General features: G+C 39.6%; 1 protein-coding gene across 1 annotated transcript in view; it reads left to right on the top strand.

Moving 5' to 3' along the window:
- Positions 1–24,845, top strand: part of scara5 (scavenger receptor class A, member 5 (putative)) — a 104,706-nt gene that overhangs the window by 53,184 nt on the left and 26,677 nt on the right. Inside the window, exons 8-10 of the mRNA XM_085246781.1 lie at positions 7,071–7,151; positions 13,012–13,119; positions 21,821–21,886. Coding sequence (XP_085102907.1) covers positions 7,071–7,151; positions 13,012–13,119; positions 21,821–21,886 — 255 coding nt within the window. The remainder of the gene's footprint in view (positions 1–7,070; positions 7,152–13,011; positions 13,120–21,820; positions 21,887–24,845) is intronic.

Below are 24,845 nucleotides of genomic sequence, written 5' to 3'. Positions count from 1 at the left end.
TAATGAACCTGGAGGTTTGTTTTTCTCCATCTGCGCTCAGCTTTCCTACACTCTCTTTTTTCATTTTTCACCAGTGTGGAGTTTCTCCATGGAGACTTCTTCCTTCCAGAGATAACCTTCACCTTAATGGGAGCAATAGTGTCCATTACATTTAACATTTTAGCACTGAAGCTATTGACGAGCTCATTGACTGAACCTCTGGACAGGCCAGGTGTTAATGGGAAGACCTGGTTAAAGATCTCACTACTGTTTTCAATTATACACCGTTTTGTGATCACTGCTGTTGATATATTTGTGTGGGCTGAGATTTTACTTTCAAAGAAAACACAGTAATGATCACACAGGCCCACATCAGACACAGTAACCTTTGAAATGCTCAGGCCTTTGGAGATCAGTAGGTCAAGAGTATGTCCTCTATTATGTGTGGCCTCTGTTACATGCTGAGTCAGCCCAAAGTTGCCCAGAGTGTTACTCAGGTCTTTAGTCCCTTTGTCCTGAGGGTTGTCCACATGGATGTTAAAATCCCCAACAATAATTACACAGTCGAAATCAACACAGATCACAGACAGCAGTTCACTGAGGTCATTAAAAAAGTCTGTGCAGTATTTGGGAGGCCTGTAAACATTAAGAAACACAGCTTTGGATGGGGCCTTCAGCTGTAAAGCCACATATTCAAAAGACTGAAAACTTCCAGGAGATAGCTGCTTACATTGAAATGATTCATTAAATAGGACAGCAACCCCTCCTCCTCTCCTGCTCGCCCTGACCTCACTGATAAAACTGTAGTTAGGAGGGGTCGTCTCGATGAGAACAGCTCCACTGTTACTTTGGTCCAACCAAGTTTCAGTTAAAAACATAAACTCAAGGCTGTGCTCAGTGATTAAATCATTAATTAAAAATGTTTTCCCAGCTAAAGATCTAACGTTTAATAAAGCCAACTTAAGTGTTTTAGGGCATTACTTGTCCCCTCGTGTTTGGGAGCAGTCTATGGCACACAAGGTATGTTTACTATATTTAAAGATTTTTTAGAGTGCAGCTCTCTGTGTTTTGACCAGGCCACATGTCTCCTTCTGTCACCTAAAAGTACAGAAATTTTAAAACCTTCTAGTAAACAGGGTCCCAGCTTCTCCTGGGAAAAGTCACCACTGCCATAATCCTCGCAGCCCAGACCCTCCACACATCACACATCAGACTGCGGAGACAGGGCATGAAGGTGGTAAGGAGGAACTAAGGGGGGCGAGGCTCTGCAATGTAACTTCGATTGCTCTGTTGAGGGCGGGGCTCGATGGCGAACCTTTGGCTGCTCCGGTGGGGGGTTTATGGGGGACAAAAAGGGATTGGGCCGGGGGGTAGATCTGAGCCTAGCATTGACCCGCTCCATCATCTCCTCAGTGAATTTCAGGTGTGGGGAGGAGGGAGAAAGGGAGGGGGAGGAGGGTGATGGCCTGTCAGGGGTTTGGGGGACTGGGGAAGGTCGTGGTCCCTGGTCCTGGTCGTTGGTGTTGTTGAGAGAGTTGGAGGCAAATAGGGACCCCTCTTCTTGCCTCTGATGTCTCTCCTTTCTGAAGCTCTTCTGGGGTGGGGGCAGATGAGGATCCTCCTCAAGGTTTCTGCTGGGCTTTGTCTGTTATTGGAGTACTGTTTGTTCCTCTTTATGAGATAACTCCTCGTTCATCTCAGCCTTGGCACCAAGCACAGATGGATGACGTATGGAATAAAACAAGTTGGAGGTGAACAGTTTCACCCCTGACTTGTTAAAATTAAATCCATTTGCTTTAAACAGATGCCTGTGTTCCCAAAAATATTAAAATTCTTGATAAAATGCACTGAGTGGTCAGTACATGCTGATATAAGCCATTTATTCAGTGCAAACAACCTGCTGAATCTCTCGTCCCCTCCTGAATCTCTCGTCCCCTCCTCTGATGGGCGGTACAGGTCCACTGATGAATACAGCTGCATTCAGATAGTTTACAGTACTTAATAATCCAGTAAAGTCCCGTTTCAGAACCTCCGACTGTTGTTTGGACACATTGTTTGACCCTGTATGCAGAACAAGGTTTGTCACAGTTGGATATTCATCTGCAATTTGAAGAATTCTCTCCTTCAGGTTCTTGACCGTATCCTTAGGAAAGCAGAGGACTTGTGAGACAGAGTGTTCTTACCGCACATCCTTTACATCCTTTACGGCAAAGTCACCCACAATCAGAGTTTCAGGCCTAGCCTTTAGCTTTCCCTGTGGCCTTTCACTTTTCAACAGATTTTCAGACCTTACTTCGCTACTTTAGATGGATGGTTGTCCGATATAGATCCAGGGTCCTTTGATAGTGGAGCAAATCTGTTCTGCAGTTTGACATTCAGTTGTTTTGGAGGTTTGTTGTTAACCTTCCTATTCACGGTTGTCCAGTCCTGTTTCCTCTCGTATACAGGGGTAGAAGAGCTTCTCTGTCTCGTAGGAAGTGAAAGCCAGTCAGTTTCAGAGATTTCAGCTCGCTGTGCCCTGCCTGTGATACGTCCTCCCCCTTCCAGGAGACATGATTTATGTCTTGGTTTTGCACCAAGACAGTCCAAGGGGGGATCATCGCTTGAGGATTTATTATAATGCACAGAGTCTACTTTCTTGGTCATGTTATCTGTGCTCCTTAGCTGTGTACTAGCTTGCTCATCACCATTGTTTTGAATCAAAGGCAAGGTTGTTTCATTTCCACACAGTCCATTTACCACCACGTTTACTTCTAAGCGATGACTTTTTGTCTCCAGTACTGCAATCTTCTGCAGGAGGCTGTGGTAGTCATCTGTGGAGAGGGAAGGCATCTTGTTGCTAGTTAGCCTAGCGGTTAGCACCTTTCCAGGCTATTGAGGCTGTTCGGTGCCCAGACGCTGTAATCAGGCTTCAGCTGTGTGTAGGCCACAGACACACGTTAAGAACTGTTAAGAACACTTTAGTCCTAATGATCTATAAGTGTCCAGTGTCCAGAAGCTATCGCAGGTAAGCTCATACGGAAGAAAGATAAAAAAATAAAAGGAAAAAAATAAAAATAAATATCAATAAAAGAAGGAAAGCAAATCAATAAAAGAAGCAAAGCATTCTCAACTAACATCAACACAGGTGATGCCTTTTGTCATTTGTTATTGTGGTAAATTAGATGATCTTTTTTCTGGACTGCACATGTGTAGACAAAACAGCTGTTGGGCCACACTTCAGATTTGTAACAAGACTGGATATTGGACGGAGGCGCCTGAACTCTTCACTGGAATTGCATTCTTGGACCGAGCTGTCAGATGTTTTCAGGCTGATCCAGGAGGGGCCACTGGGCTTGTTATTGTTGAAACCCTGTCAGCTGACTAGTGTCTTCGAGAGCCAGAAGATTATTAATGTGAAACTCTGCTTAAACAAACTTTTACAGACCACCAGAGTAAAATGTCTTCTCAAAAGATTAGGCTTAAAAGCCAAAAGCCTTTTGGCTGGTGTCAGTGCATTTTTGTTACTATGAGTGGATGTGATGGGGATTCAGACATGAGCAGCATGTCCTGCTCAGATGTACTTCCTTTCAAATGTATTGATTTATTGCTTACTAGCCGCAAATCTTTCTATCCCTATAAGGTCTGGGCCATCATATGTAATAAACCTAAACTTAACCCAACCTAGAAAGGCAAAACTGTCTCAGTCATGTGAAAAACAAAGTTTTCACAAGACTATACAGTGAAATAATCGTTTATAACATCTTTTTAAGATTGCTTTAGTTCATTGCCATTGCAGCATCAGTTTATGCAAAGCTCTCTGAAGGTCCTGCTATCCCTATTTTCAGAGTGGAGATCTGGACTGTGGGCCATTGCAACAACTTGATCCTTTTCCTCTTTCAGTCATTTTGTTGGCGATCATTGTCCTGTTGCTGGTGTCGGACAGTTGGACTCACATTTTACTCTGGAATTCTTTGGCATGTAGAGGAGTTCAAGATTGACTCAATGACTGTATCCAGGTCCTGGTCATGTGGTTGCACAACAAGCCCAAATCTTCCCCTCTCCACCACCATGCTGACATGAACTATGTGCTTATAGGCTGTGTGCTAGCCATAGTGGATCTTCACTTTGAGTTTGTTCTGGTAACACTTCCAAATCCGCCTTAATTTTACTTAATTTTACTGTCATGAACTTTAACATTTAACATGGTAACTGTGGCTTATAGTGTCTGAGACGTAGCTTCTGAGGTTTTAGCAGTTTCTCTGAACATTGCAAAGTCAGCATGCTGCTTCTTACCTTCAGTAACTCCAATAGAAGCAATAAGGTTGTAGTTTGTTTTTTTGGGTTTTTTTTTTTAAAAGGACTGTACTCTGGTTGCCTAAAGCTGAAGTAAGCGTTGGGTTGTCAGTATTTTGAAAAAAAAAATACATGTGTGTGTGGGTCCAAAGAAAAATTGTGGGATTAAAGAAAATTGCTAAGGAATTACTGACTGAGTGAACAGGGTATTATTTATGGCAAATCCAGCTCAGGACGTGTGCACAAAGGCTTTAATGGAAACCTTTTCTGACACATCACTTTCTAAAATATTTATGTACACTTGGTAGATTCAGTCCTTTGCCTAATTTAACAACTACTGCATTTAAATATAGTTTTTGTTACAGATCAGTTAGCCAATTTTTCATCATTCCAATTCATCATTTGGTCATCTGCCTGTCATGACTTTAAAATGCCTGATGTATTTTTATCAACTGTAATCAAGCCAATTTAATTTATGTCAGTTTTACAACTAATTTAATGGTGTCAAACTCATTTTGGTTCAGAGGCTGCACACAGTCCAGTTCAATCTAAAGTGCACCCATCCAATTAAACTATTCCCTAATAACCTATTAAGAGGTTTAAGTACTTTTTAAAAACATTTACATTTCACATTCAGAAGGAAATTCAGACTCTCTTGAGATGGAAGTTCAAAATACATGTCCTTCTTGGCAATTTTCACAATTAAAAAGCCATAAAGTCGACTCTTTTGGCCACGTTTGACTTTGCTGCTTTTGGCACAGCTGATAATGATATTCTAATTAAGAGACTTAAGCTCTTAATATATTCGAGTATATCAAGAGCTTTTCAGTTGTTTCTTCTAATTTTGTTTCCACTCTTGTAACTTTACTTTGTGGTGTGCCCCAAGGTACGGTTCTGAGGTCTGTCTTGTTTGCTTTGTATATGCGTCCACTTGGACACATCCTGAATACCTCTGAAGGCATCTCATTGTTACACAGATAATAGTTGTACATTTAATTTAAACCCCAGAATGTAGCCAAATTTTCTGTCCTCAGGACTGCATCCATGTTATAAAGAACAGGATGGAAGCCAAACATCTGTCTTTAAATACTAACATAAGAACGAAGGTTCTTATCTGTGCCCCTGACAACTTCATTTCCACACTTATTGAGAATTTTGGACGCATTTCATGTTCAGTTCTCCTGACTGTGAGAAATTTGGGTGTTACTTTTGATCAGGCATTGAGTTTTGATAAGAATGTTGGCTGTATTATATAAATGTGTTTTTATCATCTGCAGAACATTGGCAGTATTAAGTATATTCTGATTACACATACTTTTATTTCATCATGCCCTTATTATTGTGATTCATTATTCCTATGCCTGCAAAAATCATCCCTGGATCACTTACAAATAGTACAGAATGCTGCTGCAAGTCTTCTCATCAGGTGCACCAAAAGCTTCCATGTGACACTGATTCTGACCTCTTTATGTTAAAGTTTAGGATTCAGTTTAAGATTTCGAGGATCACATTCAGATCTGTCCCTATATTAGTGATCTACTACATCTATAAGTAACTACTAGGTTATTCAGTGCTTGTTGCTTGTACAAAGGTCCAGGTTAAGGACAAAAAACAGAATGCAGGTTTGTGATTGTGACTCCCAGGTTGTGGAACTCTCTCTCATTGGACCTAAACTTCTTTTTAAAGGTATCGACGGTGTCCACAGATCCTAAGACTAACTTGTGAAGGCTTGCTTTTATTTAGTTTTATCCATTTATACTGTTTTAATTGTTGTATTTTATTTTATATAGCAATTTGTCATAATTGGGAGACAAAAATACAAAATCCTCAACCCACTAGTTGAGGATTTTTTGACCGTGTTTTTGCAGCTTATACCTATTCTTTAAATCAGAAATCTGCAAATTAGAGTCATGAAGGATCAGAACCACAGGACACTAACAGGTCCTCAGATTTCTCAGCTTTCCCACAAGCCAAGTTCTGGTCCACCTTGTTTAACATGTGGTTTTCATTGTAGCCATATCTCTCCTCTCGCTCTCCTTCTCTCTTTATTTGACTTTTCTCACTCAGTCTCTGGAGTCGTCCAAGTATAACAAATGCTTGGACCGAAGCCCTAGCCCAGTTGTAAGACCCACTTTGGCCTTCATTTGCCAGATATGTCACTTTTTGTGTGTGATAGGCTCTGTAATAAATATAAATATAGTTTTGTGACATGAATAAAGTTATTATCTGCCTGCATTAAAGGTCTGGTTCCATGTATTAACTTCTCAAGGGATAATCTACATGTTCCTCATCCAACATGCTAGATAATAATAATGAAGGCACCATAAAGCATACTTTTAATGTATGATTAACCCTAATGCACTTTCTATAAATCAAAAAGCTCTTATTTAATCTCCAAGAAAAGATATTTCCTCAGCAGGTCATCAATAAAAAAGTTATTTGTAGCCTTTTTCAGACCTCAAGATAACAGGTGACTTATTTTCATTCAAAGTTCTGTTATATCTTTTAGTAAAGCAACAGAAACATCACATGTAGACACAACATGAAAAGCATTATTTATATTACTTAAATCTATGTTTCTGACTCAACATCATTACAAAACAGTTCTGTTTTAAATGGGATTATCTTTGTTTGCATAATAACATAAACATAAAATCACTAACAAACTGATGATTTGTCTCTTTGTCAACATATTACTTAATTTTACATTTTAAAAAAGAGAGAAAAGCTTTAAAGAAGTATGCCTCCTATTGAAGACAAGTTGTCTTGCAGCATTCAAGTTATTTATTACAATTTTTTTTTTCTTCTTTATACAGGACCTCCAGGGCCTAAGGGAGAGAAAGGGGACACTGGAGAATTGGGCCCCCCTGGGGTTCCTGGTTTGACTGGCTTGAGAGGTGAGTATGACCAGCCATTTATTGAGAAACATTTCATAGTGAAGTTTTCAATTACTGCTCCAATAGAAAATTAGCGGATTAGTTGGCACGGTGGTTAGCACTGTTGCCGCACAGCAAGAAGGTCCTGAGTTCAATTCCACCATCAGGCCGGGGTCTTTCTGTGTAGAGTTTGCATGTTCTCCCCGTGTTTGTGTGGGTTCTCTCCGGGTACTCCGGCTTCCTCCCACCGTCCAAAGACATGCAGCTTGTGGGGATAGGTTAATTGGATAACCCAAATTGCCACTAGGTGTGAATGGTTGTCTGTCCCTGTGTGTTAGTCCTGCGACAGACTGGCGGCCTGTCCAGGGTGTACCCCGCCTTTCGCCCTATGACAGCTGGGATAGGCTCCAGCGCCCCCCGCGACCCTGAAAAGGATAAGCGGAAGCGAATGGATGGATGGATGAATAGAAAATTAGTCCGTAAAAGGTGTCACAAATCCCATGACGATTAAATAACTTGATTCCGTAATTCCAGAAAGTTGATTTTGTTTATTTGGATGTAGTGTTTTCAGTGGGAGAAAAGTTTGACTTCTTCAGGAGACTGAAGAAGTCAAACTGAAAAAGTCAATTGAAAACACATCCAGATGAACAGAATCCACTTTTTTGGGATTTCCTTACCTGGATGATTGAGCAGGCATCCAAACAACTTGATTCTAATGATTTATTACTCTGGCCGTTTGGTGATTTTCCTACATTGTTTTTTATATCCTTTATATCCTTTTGTCTTGACCAGCTTTTCTCCACATAAGAAGTTTCTAACCTGAGTCAGATTGATAAACTCTCTCTAAAAGCACATATTGTATATTCATTTTGAACTGTTTAAGCATTTAAAATAGCAACTCAGAATGTGGTGATTTCAGGATGTTGAAAAACATTTAAACATGCCTGTGAACAAAAGCAGATAAAAAAAAAACTGTTCCCTCATGAAGATATGTTGAAGTTTATTTTTATCTAGTTAAAATAAACTTATCTAGTCCTTATCTGTATTTTATCTAGATTAATCTTCCTTCAAGTAGAAGGTATAGAAATGTAAAAAATAGATGGATTTAATACTTCAAACCTTCATCCTGATCTGCTTAACTTGTGGGAGTTGATGTAGTTTCCCAGCTTTGGAAGACGCGTGCAAATTATCTGAACACAAAAAAGAAAGGAGGGTAAGGAAGGGTCTTGGCGTGAAGGTTCCACAAAAAAAGTTCCATATGATCTATAAAATATTGCTAAACTATATATGTGAATATCTCAAATTTAAGAGATACAAGACTTTTTTGGAATACCAGGATTTATGTTTGAGTGACACGAAAGATGAAAAATTAGACACTTTCTGTTTTTAAGCTCCCTCTGGTTATGTTACATGCAGTTGCATTCATAACACTATGAGTGGAAAGAATTAAAGGTCATATAAAGCTGCTTAAGAAAACAAAGTGCAGACTTTGGGTGGGGATTTATTTTTACACAGGGCCAGTGAGACGTGTCATCTGTCTTAGTCTTGCAGGTAATTCCCCCAAAAATACAGCTTAAACCATCATGCATTCACAGTGAGCAGCTCCAAAACATGACATGGCTATTTTTCATTGATATGGTGTGATACAAACAATAACATCATGATTCCAGATGTTCTGGGTCCCCCTTTCAGCCTGGTACCTCTTGAATCATCACCCCTCAGGTTGTCTCCTGTCATCATCCATCCACATTCCCTGGCTGAAAATGAACATTTCCAAGAAGCATTATCTTCCTGTTGAAAGGGGACCCCCCCCCCCTCCCATCTCAGCCCATAGTTCCAGGAAAAAGTGAAAAAAAAAAAAAAGAATTGCTAACGTCAGTGTTTACAAAGGCCTAACATTTGTAAGAATCTAGCAAAGTGAATGGAACCAAACCCTCTGCAAGACCAAAGCAAAGACAGAAAAATGAAACCCCCAATGTTAACTTCAGTGAAAAAGGGCTTTTTAGAGGGGAGATGGTTTTTAATCAAAACAGTTAGTAGCAGTAAGTCCGTTTGGGTTCAGCTGTTTTTGTTTGACTCAATTAAAGCTATTTTCCTTAAATTCTTAACATTTCTAACAACCAAGAATTCCTGCAGGTCATACCAGACCACACCAAATAAGTCTAAGCAATCATAATACGATGTACAGCATAAAATGGAAAAACATATTAATTCAGATTTAATAGTCCAAAGACACAAAGACAGGATGAGAGCTTAGCGATACAGTCTGCAGGTGGTTTTCACTGAATATGGAAACTGGTCAACTGAGAAAATATACTACGCTACTACTATCCTGCTACATACAATTTTACACAATTTAATCTGTTATAGGAGTATGTGTTTTTGTCTTTTATTTATGTTCACATGCTTCTCAATGTTTGGTTTTGTTGATTAATCTAATATTGTATCAGCCTGTCAGACTATAGATTAGCTTGTGTGGCTAAATCTGACATATGTGCATGATGACTTTAAGTGCTTGTTAACATGCATATCCTTTTTTTTTTTAAATAAATACAAACATAAAGAAACTTACAAAAGACTATGAAAATCCAACCTGAACAGACCAAAACAGTGTGGGAACATCTTCACCAATTAAAAGAGGACAGTTAACAACATGCAGTGTTTCTTACCGAAGCGGGCTCTTTGCATCCCTGAGGTCTAACAAATCTACTGAATACATTTTCTGCCTCCTGCTGTGTGAGTTTTGCTGACACGTTACTTCCTTCCTTCATGCGTTGCACCCACTGACTACTTGGACTACCAATTAGACAAGATGACTGTCAATCAGCCTTTGTTAATGTTAGCAGTAATAAAGCACAAAACAAAAACTACAGTTTAACTGTCATGAATGACAGTTTTGTATTTCAACAGATGGAGTGGTATATGGATTATTCTAGTTCCCAAAAAGAATGGTTTGCAAGTGACATAAACCTATATGTTATTAACAACAGAAAACAAATCAAATGTTTAAGCTAAGAAAATGTGCTGGGTTTTTTTATACCACTTCCTTACATGTTACTGCCATCAAATGGAAAGTGACGTTTTTTTCTTAAAATTTTAGATTTACTCAAGCGAAACATTTAATATGTTATCCGCGTGAAATAAATACTTTCAGTATATCCTAAACCTGCCATTATCTCAAATTAGTTTTAAGAATAAAAATGAATAGCAGGAGTTTTATTCACAAACATTATTATCAAAAACAAAATATGTACAGTAAACTTAAGTCAACTTACAGCTTAAAATTTATTTTGAACAATTTCTGATTCATACTTTATGATTACTACTGTAGCACACACACAATCCTGAAAAACTAGAGATCATCTTGAGAAAATAGACAAACCAGTGGCCTATACATAAAATCATTGCTGTGTAGCACTTCTGGTGGTGAAAACGGGGAATTTTAATCATCTATTTCACCAAACACTCCTGAAACACACATTTTCTCCCTCCATACTATGAAAATAAATATTTTTTATGCATGTGACACAATCTGATGTCAAGTCTTTATGAATCCCATTACACACATTAGCTCTTTACAGGAACTTGGTGTCTTGTAAACTGAAGCTTCCCATAACCTTGAATCTTGGTTCAGTTCTGCTTTTCTTGTTTTGGGCATAGGGGACAAACTGCATTTGACATTGTGTTGAAATGTTAAAACACTTTGAGGACTCCATGTACAACACAACGTGAAATACGTTTACTTGTATGTTGGTGCGTCTCTTATAAATCCAAGTTATATATCTTTTTACTGTGTTTACCAAGAAGAAAGTCAACCACACAAGCTTACAGGTCCAATTCTGAGGCTGTTCTTCCACTAAGAGAATGTTAATTCTGATAAATACTTTCGCTTCTTCAGTCAGATGCAGTACTTTCTAACTGTAAATGTATTAAAAATACGTGAAATTTTTTTAAAAATTATTCACAAAGATTACTTAATATGAAGGCAATAGGCAGAGTGTTACAGGCATAGCCCTAAAGAATGTAGCCTCATGGGCAGTGTAGTCCGTGTTGCAGGGAGAATGGACTGCCATACCCGCTATGTGTCTGTGAGCGCGAGGAGGGAGAAAAGGGAGAGTCGAAAAGTACGAGTTGTCATCGAGCCGAAACGGGAGCTGGAAGCATGTAAATATAATAATAACCACTGCAGCCAAGAAGACTGCCTGACGAGCCCAGTTGTAAGTAAGCTATTAAGACTCGACTGTACACCGTGTTCGTGTTTTCCTCCGAAACAATAAGTTCCGTTGGAGCAGCCTTTCAATGCCTCTCTCTGTCTCTCGCTAGCAAAGTTGACCCAGACAACAAAGTAAAGCTAATTTTCGGCTACGAACCGACACAAACCCGACTTATTAGCCAGAGGTCCCTTTACTACGGTTCCGAGCCCCGGACCTGTTTTATATATGCGCAAAATAGTTTTCTATAGGAGATCGCTGCAAAACGTGCAGCCTTAACTAATGTCCACCCTACTGTTACTCATTTATATTAAGATTTAAAAATCTATTTGGTATTGGTATGGCGAATATCATTCAGTAATAGTAATAAATCACACAGCAATAGTACATTCATGTAGTTGTAAAAAGCTTGATAATATATTAAGTAATCCAAAGTATTCAGAATACGTTACTCTCATTGAGTAAAGTAACCTTCCCAACACTGCCTATTCTTCAAATTTTTTTTTTTTTTTTTTTGCCTATTGTTCAAACTAATGACCTTAGCAATGTTAGTTTATGTTATCTGTTTATTTTATGTTGACTGTTGTTTCCAGTTCTAAAAAGAATAATCAATTCTAATAACCTAGATCTACACATTGTGTTTATATTGTGCTACATGGAGTTCTGTTGCTCCACTTGCACCGAAGCCAAAGGAATGTGTCATCACATCCAGCAGGACGCTTGACATGTGGAGCAGTCCAGTTGGACTCGCCTGCAGAACAAAAAGAACATTTCTGCCCTGGATCCCAATTATGATAGATAGCATTTTCCCAGTGGGTTTTTGAGTTGAACTGAGTTATATGGCCTCATCCATCATCGGTTTATTTTGCGTTTCTGGCTCTAATGCCTAATTATTTTATTCTTATTTCTGAACAGTCACAACAGTGTAATCAGAGCGTGTCAGAACACAGCGACATTTTAAAAAGATTTCTCTCACCTCAGCGGCGTCCAATATCAATAACTCATTACCACACTAATTTTGAGACATTTCACTGTGCTTACTCTAAACAAATGTTCTCATTGTATGCCACAGGGTATGGAGCGGATATGTTTTAGGAGCAAAACAAAAGATGTTTTTCGTGTATTCCAGATGGTGGAACATGAGCAGGACTAATATTAACAGGACTTCCAAAACCTTAATACACTTTAAAGAATAATATAGAGTTTGTTTGCTGTGTTGGAATGACATAGATAGGACTGGGAGACCTGATGACTGGACCCTAACAGAAATTCAGTAATTGTTTATTTACACCATGGATCCACATTACAGCTAATGAAAACCATGATTAGATCAAGTATGTTCCAGTCTGGTTCAGTTAGTGTTGACACTCAGGCGATAAAATCTTCACTCCCCTCTAGAGTTTACAATTCTTTTCATCCTCATCCATTCTTCCACATCTTTTCTTTTTCCACATGAATTGCAGTACAGATCTGCAAGCTGAAGAATCAGTGTGTCATCAAATTTGCCTGTCTGTTGACTCAGTAGCTCCATTCTGGCTGCCAGTAACAGAAGAAAGTGTACAAAATAGTCCATATGAGTGGGGTCTCTGGCCTTTTTAGAATGGCAGTTGCAAAATACAGGCAGGTTTTGTTTTTTTGTTTTTTTTCATGATTGTCTGTTTGTGTTTCAGGATTTACCGGAGAAAAAGGCAACCAGGGCCCTCGGGGAATGAAAGGGTCTGGTGGGGTTGATGGCATGCCGGGAGAAAGAGGAGACGTTGGACCTGCCGGGCCTAAAGGTACATTTGTGGTGCGAGTCGTGATACTAATAGTTTGGAGTTTAATACTAATTAACTTGGCCTGGTCTTATGAGCTCACTGATATTTATGCATGCACATATGAGAAAGCCAAGTACTGGAAAAGCAAGAGCATACAATACAGAGCTGCTAGAAGGTTGCCGTCCCTTCGCAGGTAACGGTGAGGGTCATATACCAGTCAGAAGGTCAATATATTGATATCACTGACTAATTCAATCTACGTATCAAAGTATCGAGTGGCACCTGATGCCCCCGTGTATGTGTTCAAGTACAGCAAAAAGGTGAATGTGTGGAAAAGGTCATTCCAAGCATGACACAGAAAGAAATCTAGGCAAGTATCAACAAATCAGAGAGAGAGATTCAAATCAAACAATTAGATGGTGACATTCAAATCCACCATACCTCATCACTTTTCATTGTTGTGTGTGAAGCAGCACTTACAAAAAGCACAAGTTACCACTTTCTACTTTCTTTGTCACTTACTTTGAAACTGGCTTGGCACTGCTCTCTCAAAACAGCTTTTAAAATCTGAATCATATCAACCGGGTTTAAAAACCCTGAGCATCCTGAAAATCTTCTCTGCAGATCTGTGTTTATTTTTGTTCCTATTTTTTTTTTTAAAGCGAGTCAAAAGAAGTAGTTAATGCAAGAACAGCTAAATGGCACTCTTAGTCAAATGTGTACAGATCAACCAGCATAAGGTGTCTGCTTTTAAAAAGACATTGTTTGGAAGAAGATACATTTTCCTTCAATTTTATTGTAAAATTATTCCTATACAGTAAAAATTGTGGGCTTAGCAGGTTATTTCTGCTTCTTGCTCTCTGGTTAATCTGTTCGCTCTTGTGCAGAGAGAAAGAATTTTTTTCATTACAACAACATAGAGTGTAATCTTTGCTTTAAAACTATGTAGGCAGTTGTGTGTTTGTGGAGCAACAGCAGTAGCCACATTAAAATAAGTTAGTCATACTCTCACACAGCAGCTCATCAGTACGGATGTCCTTTTTCTCCCTGTAGTCTTGTATAAATCACAAATTAATCTTAACAACACTTGCCTACTGAAAGACTCAGTCCTCAGATGACTCCATGACTTGTTGACCTTTATGTCACTGAAAAAGTTCCGTACCAGGATTTATCAGGAACACAACACTTCTTACATCACCAACAGATGCTACTGTTTGCTTATTGTCTTTAGCCATGGGAGCTATATTCGCTTATACTCTCCCATTTATTCAAGCAAAACACCTGTCTCTACTTATCTAATAGGTTTTCCATTCAATGAAATGCAAGAAATTATTGGATGTTACCAGAAACCGTGATTATCAACTAAACAGCTGGAAAGCAACAATATTTCTATATTATTAGCTCCAATGGAACAACTGTCAGAAAAAGAGAGGAAAACTTGTTGATGCGTGTGTACGTACTCATTTTCCAGTATGCACTAATCCAGCCAGTTTTTCTTACTGCCCCCATCCATCATGTTGTCATGACACAACCCCTCCAAATCTACCATGGAAATTAAGATCCAAGAAGCATGCACTTAAACAAATTTCAACCACATTCTGACACAGAAACCTGAATAACATATTTAAAGGTACTTTTGAATAGAACCCACACACCTTTATCATTATAATAGGATCATATTTTATATGTGGCAAAATCCATAATGAAGAACTAATACTGTCTGACAACTCAGTATATCACTATATACAGTGTGGGGAATTTACCAGTAGTTTTCCATTCCACTCTGTAAATGTTTTTACATGTTTTCCACAATGTGAGAACAAGGATAAATGCCATCTTTAAGCTTGGATAGTGTCCATTATGTTGTTATTTCTTATTTGCTGTCTTTATACTCTCTCATCATCTCTCTAAATCTACATAAACCCCATCGGGGGCTGGACAGCGCCAATGATAACAAACACACACTGAGATAAACACAGCTCTGAATTAATCATAGCCGTGACTAATATGATAAGGCACTGCAGTCTAAGAGTTTCTTGTGTGGACATGTCACTGTGTATGTATGCGTGTAATGTGGTTTTAGCCGACAGCTGTTGCCAATCAGATTGGGGTTTGGCTGAATTGTCCAGTGTTAAGTCCCACAGTCCAAATGTTGTCCGGTAGCTCTTGAAATCTTGGACCTGTTGTGTCCTGCACTTAGCTGTTATGACTCAACTCTCCCTTTTTTTAGACATTTTTACATAGTGTAAAATAATGTGCCTTTTCATGCTCATTTTATACAAATGTAAAAGACTGTTTTTATTGTGTTTACTAGAAGAAAGATGCTAAAGCACTAGGAGAATAAGATAAACTGAGACAAAAACCAAATATCTGGTGGCAGAAGGGTCATACTGTGGGGTCTCCTAATAGACCCCATTGTTAGGACTAATTCCTGGTAGAAAATTCGAGTTTGAAAGCACCGGACACTTCATCAGCTTGAATTATACCACAATGCAACACAATAGTGATACGGATAATGGATATGCTCGATGGCAATCGAGGAGATCTACCTTCAGTTCTTTAAATCAAATTTATAATGAAGTAGGCCATATGAAGAGGATGCTAGGGAAAGGGCACATAATGCTGTTGTTACTCCTTAAGGCAGGAGTGGGGGAACTCCAGGCCTCAAGGGCCAGTGTCCTGTGTTTAGATATCACCCTGGGTCATCACACCTGAATCAAATGATTAGTTCATTACCAGGCATCTGGAGAACTTCAACACATGTTGAGGAGGTAATTTAGCCATTTAAAACAGCTGTGTTGGATCAAGGACACATCTAAAACCTGCAGGACACCGGCCCTCGAGGCCTGGAGTTCCCCGACTCCTGCCTTAAGTGCACACCAAAAGTATTAAAATGTAATGTAAAGATGTAAATAATCTCACGGGCGATCGTGGCTGAAGAGTTCGGAGTTCGCCTTGTAATCGAAAGATTCCCGGTTCGAGCCCCGGCTTGGACACTCTCGGTCCTTTGGCAAGACACTTCACCCGTTGCCTACTGGTGGTGGTCAGAGGGCTCGGTGGCGCCAGTGTCCGACAGCCTTGCCTCTGTCAGTGCGCCCCAGCGTGGCTGTGGCTACAATGTAGCTTGCTATCACCACTGTATGGATGACTGGATGTGTAAAGCAAATACAGGCCGTTTACCATTTAATCTTTGGTCAGAGGATGAAATCAGCAGTCATATCAGATTAGAACAATTCTTCCATTATTTGTTTTTCCATAGATTTCAGGAGTGCCACATCTCCTCATTATGTGATGTCTCTTTAATATAATGTATCTGTAGTGATAGCAGACATGTTCCACTACTGTTTTACTGTAAAAAGTGACTCTATGAAGAGTCCTTAAACATGGGTTTCACAAAAGCTGTTCTTATACATATAGCACGTCATATTCTACCACTGCCTGTCACTCATGTCTTGAAAGTAGAGGGAATTATAATTTATTGCTAAACATGTCCTGTATTTTAATAGTATGACATAAGCCTGATTGAAGCCATTAGAAAAAAACTCACTTTACATCCATTATGACCAAGCAGGCATGAAAAGATTGTCACCTACAAAAACTCTGGCATTGTCTGCATCATTTGATTGACAACTTAGTTATGTAGCGAGCAATACAAAACATCACACCAATAACCATTTTACACAGAAAAACAAAAATTAAGGTAAAGTGAAGGACACAGGAACCTTCACATCTAGATCCCGGTAGTTTGTAGTAGTGTGTATTTCTGCTTTACGCGTCTGTGGTGCAGTTTCAGGTTTAACAGACCAGTGAAGGAGGAAGGCTTTGGAGAGACTCGGCTATGAATGGGGCCTCAGTATAAGACAGTCATCCAGGAGGGAGGAGGGAAAACAAAAAACTTGTAAAAACAGCACTGGGAAGTCTCATGGTTTTATATAGATGAACGGTGGGAAGAATATATAGGGACTGCAGAAGGTGTTGGCTGTTCCTTTGGTTGTCAGATCAGTTGTGGTTGCTGACAGTGTTTTATGGTATTTCTGGGTGCGTAAAGCTGGACTTTTTTTAGCCACTGGGGGACAGTAAAAAACTGACAACTCTGAAGTGCTGTGACATTGTGAAGTGTTTACTGCTAACGTGTTAGCAAACTGTTTAACACACAAAGCAATTTTAGCAATTTGGCCCCTGGAGGGCAACTTCTTTCAACTCTACTTTGGTTTCTACCAACACTTACGGAAAACCGCTTGGGTCTTTAGTCTTGTGTTTTTTCATAAGCTAGACGTTATTTTTGTCTCTCTGTGGCTCTCATGCTGTCTTACCTTTTCAGATTTACAGCTGGCCAAAATTAGTAAAGAGCTGTTGTTAGCTGATCATACAATTAAATAAATAAATTGCATTAAGAGCAGTTTGAAGCCTGACCTTTACAGATTTATCTCAGAACTTTAAAACTTTTGGCCTTGTTTCAGGCTTATATGTAAGTAACCTAATGATTCTTATTAGTCTATAGTTCCCAAAAATGTTTCATTGCCATATCAAAAGATGATTTAAAAAAAATTATATTAATGCATAACAATATTTTCCCTGTCTAGCTGATATTTGTCTTTGCTTTTTTTTTTTGCTGATATACCATACGTTTCTTTCCTTTCATGCTGGTGGAAAGAGGAAAAAAATGTATACCACAAGGTTGACTTAAACTCGCATCCTGTTGCTCCCTTATGCTACTTTGCTAACTGTGCATCACATGGTTTATAAGGCTGACATAAGGGGCAGTCAGACATAATGCTTTTAACAGTCCGACATGTTACTGTAAGTTCACCGTACAACAAATGAGACTTCAGTCATACAAATGAAAAGAGTTTGAAGGTGCTTATATAACACCTTTCTCCTCAGTTGACCATTTAAAGTACTTTTTAATAAGACTCAACCACCTGAGCCACAGCCAACCCTGCACAACATTATGTCAGGGTCTCTTTAAGCCATGTTTGCTGGGATTATGGCATCTGTGCCTCTGTGAATTAACCTTATGGGAATACCCATATTATTTAAATGCATCATTGACTTGCACCTTAATCCACTGGCCAGTTGTCACTAGGCTTGAGAATTTTTCTGACATGAACATTTTAACATTTTGACAAAAAAAAAAATGAAAACCACAATGGGTCACATTGAACATAAACATTATTAAAAGTCTAGAGCCATTACTTACTGGAATGCAGTGATAATGAATATATTGATCTTTAGTAGGTGTTGTGTAGCTGTGACAGTGGACCATATTGGTTTAGCACACTGGAATGCTTGAATTTGCTCATTACCACAAAATAGTAAATACAGCTGACGCTCATTTGTTTTTTATTAAAGGTATTTGTTCATAAGCCAAAAATATAAATTAAGAATTTACTTGCTGTTGGCACTAGATGAAAAGTGTGATGCTAATCAAAGTTATGACAGTTTATCCTGAGGGTTACCATAAATATTTGTACTAAGGCTTCAAATTACCTTACAAAATTCCCCTCATCTTACCCTTTGCTGCCTTTCAGGACCACCAGTATGCAAAATTACTCAGTGAGGGTTTAAATCAGACGCATCTGTTGTCTCTTGTGGCTCAGCAGTAGCCCACCACTGTGTTTAGGTTTTCCCTGCAGTGTTATTTAGTTGTTAAGGATGTGGTCAGGATAGAAGTGACACTGAAGGCTGAGGACGTCACGTGGAGGGTGTGTATAAAGGGTTAGCTGCCCTGCTTAGACACACACACAGGCTGTAACACATGTGGCTGAGGACCACCACAGCTTGCACCTACACTGTGGTCAAATTAAAGGTGGGATAAGTGCCCATTCAAAGCCGATCCTCTCGTTGCTTCATGACAAAAACAGACTTGTGGTTTTTAAACCTCATGGCTGAGAGTTAGCAACTGGCACTGAAACTGAAATGCTCTCCAACTTTGGATGGCTAATTCATGGGAATTTGTAATAACATTATATTTTGAAATGAAAACAAATAAGACATAGTCGTATCCAAGCTTCTGATTGGGGAGAGGTGTCGTGTGTAAATGTACTGTAATTTTACACAAACCACAAATGCAAGGATTTTTACTTGCAGTAATGTCGCTGTTTTGTATCCCATTAACTTTTCCATCCATGTTGTAATAGCCTAAGCAATTACCTTAAAAAGATTTTTGTCAGTGCATTTTCATTTTGTTTTTCAGCTCTTCTCTGCATTAATAGTCACATATACACCACAATGTTTAGAATTTATTTAAGAAGAGGATTCAGGGCGTAGCCACATGTATGAGAAGTCAATTACAGGCCTCATGATTTAAGAGACATTAGCTAAAAATATACAAATGAGAGGAAATGATTGAGAAGTGAAGAAAAGGTTCAGATGTTTTAAGACTTCTCAGTGGTTGAGCTGCTCTCATCTCTGAGGGTTATGGCTCTTGGTCCTGCTTGTTTTTTCACCTCATTTCTGCCCCATTTTGTGCTACATTGCGGTTGGCACTGTGTGTAATTCAGTCTTGGTTGTGTTCAGTTTATGCATAGCTTGCTTCCCTTTTAACTTTAACCAGGATTTTATTGGATATTATGATACAGACAACTCTCCTTCCCTTTTCACTAAACCAAATTTTGACAAAAAACACTGAAAACGATTTGATTTGTTGTTACAATTTTTACAAGTTTCAGTTATTCATGATTAATCCCTAAACTCATATCCCTGGTTTCTGTTATTTTGTGTAAAGTAGGATGAAAATATGACAAATATCACTCAGTCTAACTGAACAAACAAAACTTAAGTATTTACTATCATTTCTATTCGTAATGACAAATTTACTAACATATTGGTTCTCTAAGAGATCAGTATAATGACTGAATTTACACGCTCAGTACGAAAGGGTGTAAAATTTAAGAAAATACCCCATGTTAGAATTTGATAATAGTAACACATTGTTACGGCCCGGCTCTGCTAGGCGGCAGCGGACGTAACATAAACGAGCCCAGAGACCAAGGAGTTAGGTAGGACGACAAACATAAGGTTTATTAACACAACTGAAATCCGTTAGTGAAACAACTCACTAGGCAGCAGAGAAACTTTAAACAAACACCACGATTAATAGCACCAGTAGAGCGCTGCTCTACTGAACGTCTCGCAGGAGGCAACACAAAACACAGGCAAAAGGCAAAAGGGAGGGACTCTCTGTACAGTCTGTTCAAATCAACAAGTCCCTCGACGAATGAAGACTCCTCAGCCTTTTATACTATCAGGTAACTGCAGTCAGCTGTGTCACTTGTCATAACTGCAGACAGCTGTGTCACTTGTCCGTCGTACTCCAGGCTCCTGCGGGAGCCAATGGTGTGTGTAGTCTGACAGGCTCGGACCCGCATGAAGTTGGGGCGGGCATATGTCCGGGCCAGCCAATCCCCCGTGAGTCCTGGAGCACTGTAGATTCCAGGGAGGAAGGCGGGGCCACCTGAGGCCAGCGGCCGTAACACACATCCCCTCTGCATTTAACAACAGTCTGTAAACATCTGGGAACTGAGGAGAACAGCTGGTGAACTTTTGGGGGAGGAATGAGTTCTCATACTTGTCTGATATCCGTTTCTAGCTGCACAACAATCTTAGGCCTTCTTTGTCATGTTTTTAGTTTCATGATGTGCCAAATGTTTTTAGTTGTCCTGGACTGCAGGGAGGCCACTTTATCACCAGGATTCTTCTGCTATGAAGCCATGCTGTTGTAGCTGCAGTATGAAGTTTAGCACTGTCTTGTTTAAATACGCAAGGCCTGTTGTCTGAATTGGAGCACATATTGCCCTAACATCTGTATATACCTTTCAGCATTGCTGATGCCTTTCCAGGTGTTTAAGCTGCTAATTCCATAGACACTAATGCACAGCCATACTATCAAAGATGCAGGCTTTTGAACTGAGTGCACATAACAAGCCAGCTGGTCCCTTTCCTCTTTAGTCTGGAGGTTGCAGTCTCCATGTTTTCCCAAACAATTTCAGATCTTGATTCATTGACAGAAGAACAGTTTTCCACTTTGTCTCAGACCATTTTAAATGAGCTTTGGCCCCCAGAAGCCAGAGGCATCTGGATGATCTTCACATATGACTTCTTCGCATGAAGGAGCTTTAACCTGCATTTGTGGATGGCACAATGAGCTGTAATCAAAATGATTTCTGGAAGTGTTCCTGAGCCCACGCAGTGCTTTTCACTACAGATTCATGCCTGTTTTTAATGCAGTGCTGTTTGAGGGCTCAGAGGTCACAGGCATCCAATGATTGATTTTAAGCCTATTCCCTTATGTACAGAAATTTCTTCAGATTCTCAGAATCATTTGATGAATCATGTAAAGTAGATCCCGAGATAGTCAAAGTTGCAATTTTATATCATTCTTGTTCCACAATTTGTAGGTGCTGGGTTTTTTGTTTTTTCAGATTTTTGAACTTCTGCCCACTTTTACTTCTGAGAACTCTACTCTGAGATGCAATTTTATACCCAATCATGGTGCTGACCTGTTACCAGTTAACCTTTTTTGTTGTAAAATGTTCCTCCAGCTGTTTCCTTTTAGTACCTCTTACTGTTCCAGCCTCCTTTTTTCCTTGATTTCATATTTTATCTAAATGTTCTATACTACATCGTGCTTAATCATCATGTACTGTGACATAAAACTCTTTAAAGTAATCATTATCGACATTGTCAGTAAATCAGTTGTCTCGTGCTGTTTTGTCCTCAGGTAACCGAGGAGAAAGGGGTTTCAAGGGAGAGAAGGGTGAACGGGGTGAGCGAGGAGACAGACCAGGTGAGAAAATGATGGCCAAGTCCAGTCCACAGTGTGCAAGGGACAATGTGTTATTTAGCTGTTTGTAGCTAATATTAAATAACCTAAAATGTTATATGTAATATCATTCTGCCTGTTTGTACCAACTCAAGTAGTATAGCTGCAAAGAACCAATCCATACAGGTTCATTTTATCCTGATTTGTATAGTTTTTAAATGCATTTATAATATTTTTTGCACACTATCATACCAGTTTTACAAAAACATTATACTCCTTCTGTTCTTCTACTCTCCTTCTTGATGAACAACTATGAGAATAACAAAAGTTGCAGACCTGCAACCGTTTTATTTGGCCCCAAAATAATAACATCCTTTAAGTGATTCCAAGTTCCTCTCTTTTTTTCAGTAAGTTTCATTAATGTCTTATTGGCAGCAGTAACTGCAGCTTCAAAGTTATTAGATGACCACACATGCATGCAGGCAAACTACTACAGAAACAGTAAAAAAGGGAACATGGTCTGCTAAAAGATTCAACAGGCAAATTAAGTGTTTTATAGACATCACTGTGGACAGAATATTAGATGTACAGTAATCTACCCACTAATTAGTAGCATAACAAACTGCAGATTATTCCAATGAGACTTTTTTTCCACCATCTAATCCAGCAAAGTGTTTTTGGTTGCTTTGTTTTTAAATTAAGCACTTTACTTACTTTGATTTATATTCCTGTTGTTATGTTGATTAGCACGGTGGTTAGCACTGTTGCCGCACAGCAAGAAGGTCCTGAGTTCAATTCCACCATCAGGCCGGGGTCTTTCTGTGTGGAGTTTGCATGTTCTCCCCGTGTTTGCGTGGGTTCCCTCCGGGTACTCCGGCTTCCTCCCACCGTCCAAAAGACATGCAGCTTGTGGGGATAGGTTAATTGGATAATCCAAATTGCCACTAGGTGTGAATGTGCGAGTGAATGTGAATGGTCGTCTGTCCTTGTGTGTTGGCCCTGCTACAGACTGGCAACCTGTCCAGGGTGTACCCTGCCTCTCACCCTATGACAGCTGGGATAGGCTCCAGCGCCCCCCGCGACCCTGAAAAGGATAAGCGGAAGCGAATGGATGGATGTTGATTACTTGTAATTTAACCAAACTTTCAGACACAGAAATCAACAAGGTCAGTATGAAGCTGTAAGCCTTGACCAAGATCGATTCCCTCACCATGCATGCTGAAGGATATCTGGATGGTAGCAGTGCCCAACTGAGCTGATTCTATCCATATTTAACCTTTAAATGGTAAAATGGTAAATGGCCTGCATTTGTATAGCGCTTTACACTACATTCACCCATTCACACACTGGTGATGGCAAGCTACATTGTAGCCCACAGCTGCCCTGGGGTGCACTGACAGAGGCGAGGCTGCCGGACACTGGCGCCACCGGGCCCTCTGACCACCACCAGTAGGCAAACATGGGGTTAGTATCTTGCCCAAGGATATTTGGCTTGGAGCAGCCTGGGATTGAACCACCGACTTTCTGGTTAGTGGCTGACCTGAAGATAAACAGACAGAGTTGTTCTATAATAATAATAATATAATTTTATTACAAATAATATAGTTTTATTACAAATGACTTAAAGAGCCGGCAACGCCGTTTTACCAATAATGCCAAAGAAACAAAGGAAACACTGGCAGCAACAAAAGAAAAAGCTACCAAACAAATAAGGGAGACACTTCCAGGGCCCACAAGCCCATCTACTCACTAGGAGGCTGTCTGTCCAAAACCTAGCAGAAACTGCATCGCACCACAGAGGGGAAAAACCCATCTTTCTCACAGCTCATCCCCAGCTTAAATAGCCTCAGAGGTGATTGCTGACTGGATTCAGGTGGCAAACGAGGCTTAACAAAAACAGCTGTCCTGGGGAGAGAGAGGAGAGTGTAGGAGTGGCAAGAGAGGAGGAGGCGGAGAGAGTGGGCAAACACCCCACCCACACACACACTCCCACAGCCTCACAGGATGTAACAGCTACATATGGGGATCATTAGGTGATTCCAACCAGTATGTTGGTTCAAGAAGTGATCACAAATAGAAGGCCTAAGCAAGTTTTGCATTTACAGAAATGTTTAGCAAACTTCTGAATTATTTCATTTTTGTAAGAATGTACTTTGAATATTGTAATGTATCATTTCAAATGTTGTACGTGTTTCACAGTCACAGGAATGAAAGTCTGAGTACCTCACATCTATCGGTGCGTGTGATCCAAAATCAACCATAAATTATGACGTGATAACTTTATGGCTTTCATTCATCTTTGGTTCATTTGATATCAATCACATAGAGCTGAACATGGTTTCAAAGGCTGGTAGGTGTGCATTTGTTTTTAATGTAATCTCACAGTGTACATCAAAAGGATTTCAAAATAAGTATAAGTCCTGTGGCGGTAACCTGAACTTGAATGCAAAACCACAAAGTAGAAAGAAAAAGGTCATTACATCTTTTTTCCATGCTTGTATTTTTCTTTCTTTTTTGCATCACCATGACTGTTCTGCATGTGCTGAGTGATGGGGTGGTGTTCATGTCAAATAATCCTGATCCCTTGACCACATGAATGCAGTTTCTGCCCATTACAGAGCCGTCAAAGATCAGTTCTTTCCTCACGTCATTTACGCGACGCGGATGTTTGATGTTTCAGAGAAGAAAAGACAGACTGAGCCCACATTCTGTTGGCTGTTAGAAATTTCAAATCATAACGTCGTTTGTATTTCTGTCACAACCGACTTATTGTTGGATGCGTGACTTCAATTGTTTTACACTTTAAAGCAAACAGTTCATACCTGTGTAATCACTTTCCAGAACAAGCAAAAGTTTGTGAGGAATTAGTGGGAAAACGGAGCGTTAGTCCACATGTGTTGGGTATTACCATAAAATGAACCTGCTGAAGAGGATGTTATGTCACTGACAGAATCAAATGCTTTCCTCGAAGCATGAGTGATTG

This window comes from Mchenga conophoros, linkage group LG15 (genome assembly GCF_057382185.1).
Source record: "Mchenga conophoros isolate Kocher_MC1m ecotype Shallow Benthic linkage group LG15, M_conophoros_male_GT1.1, whole genome shotgun sequence".
NCBI lineage: Eukaryota > Metazoa > Chordata > Actinopteri > Cichliformes > Cichlidae > Mchenga > Mchenga conophoros.
Note: the sequence above shows the minus strand (reverse complement) of the source record. Positions and strands in the feature narration are given on the sequence as shown.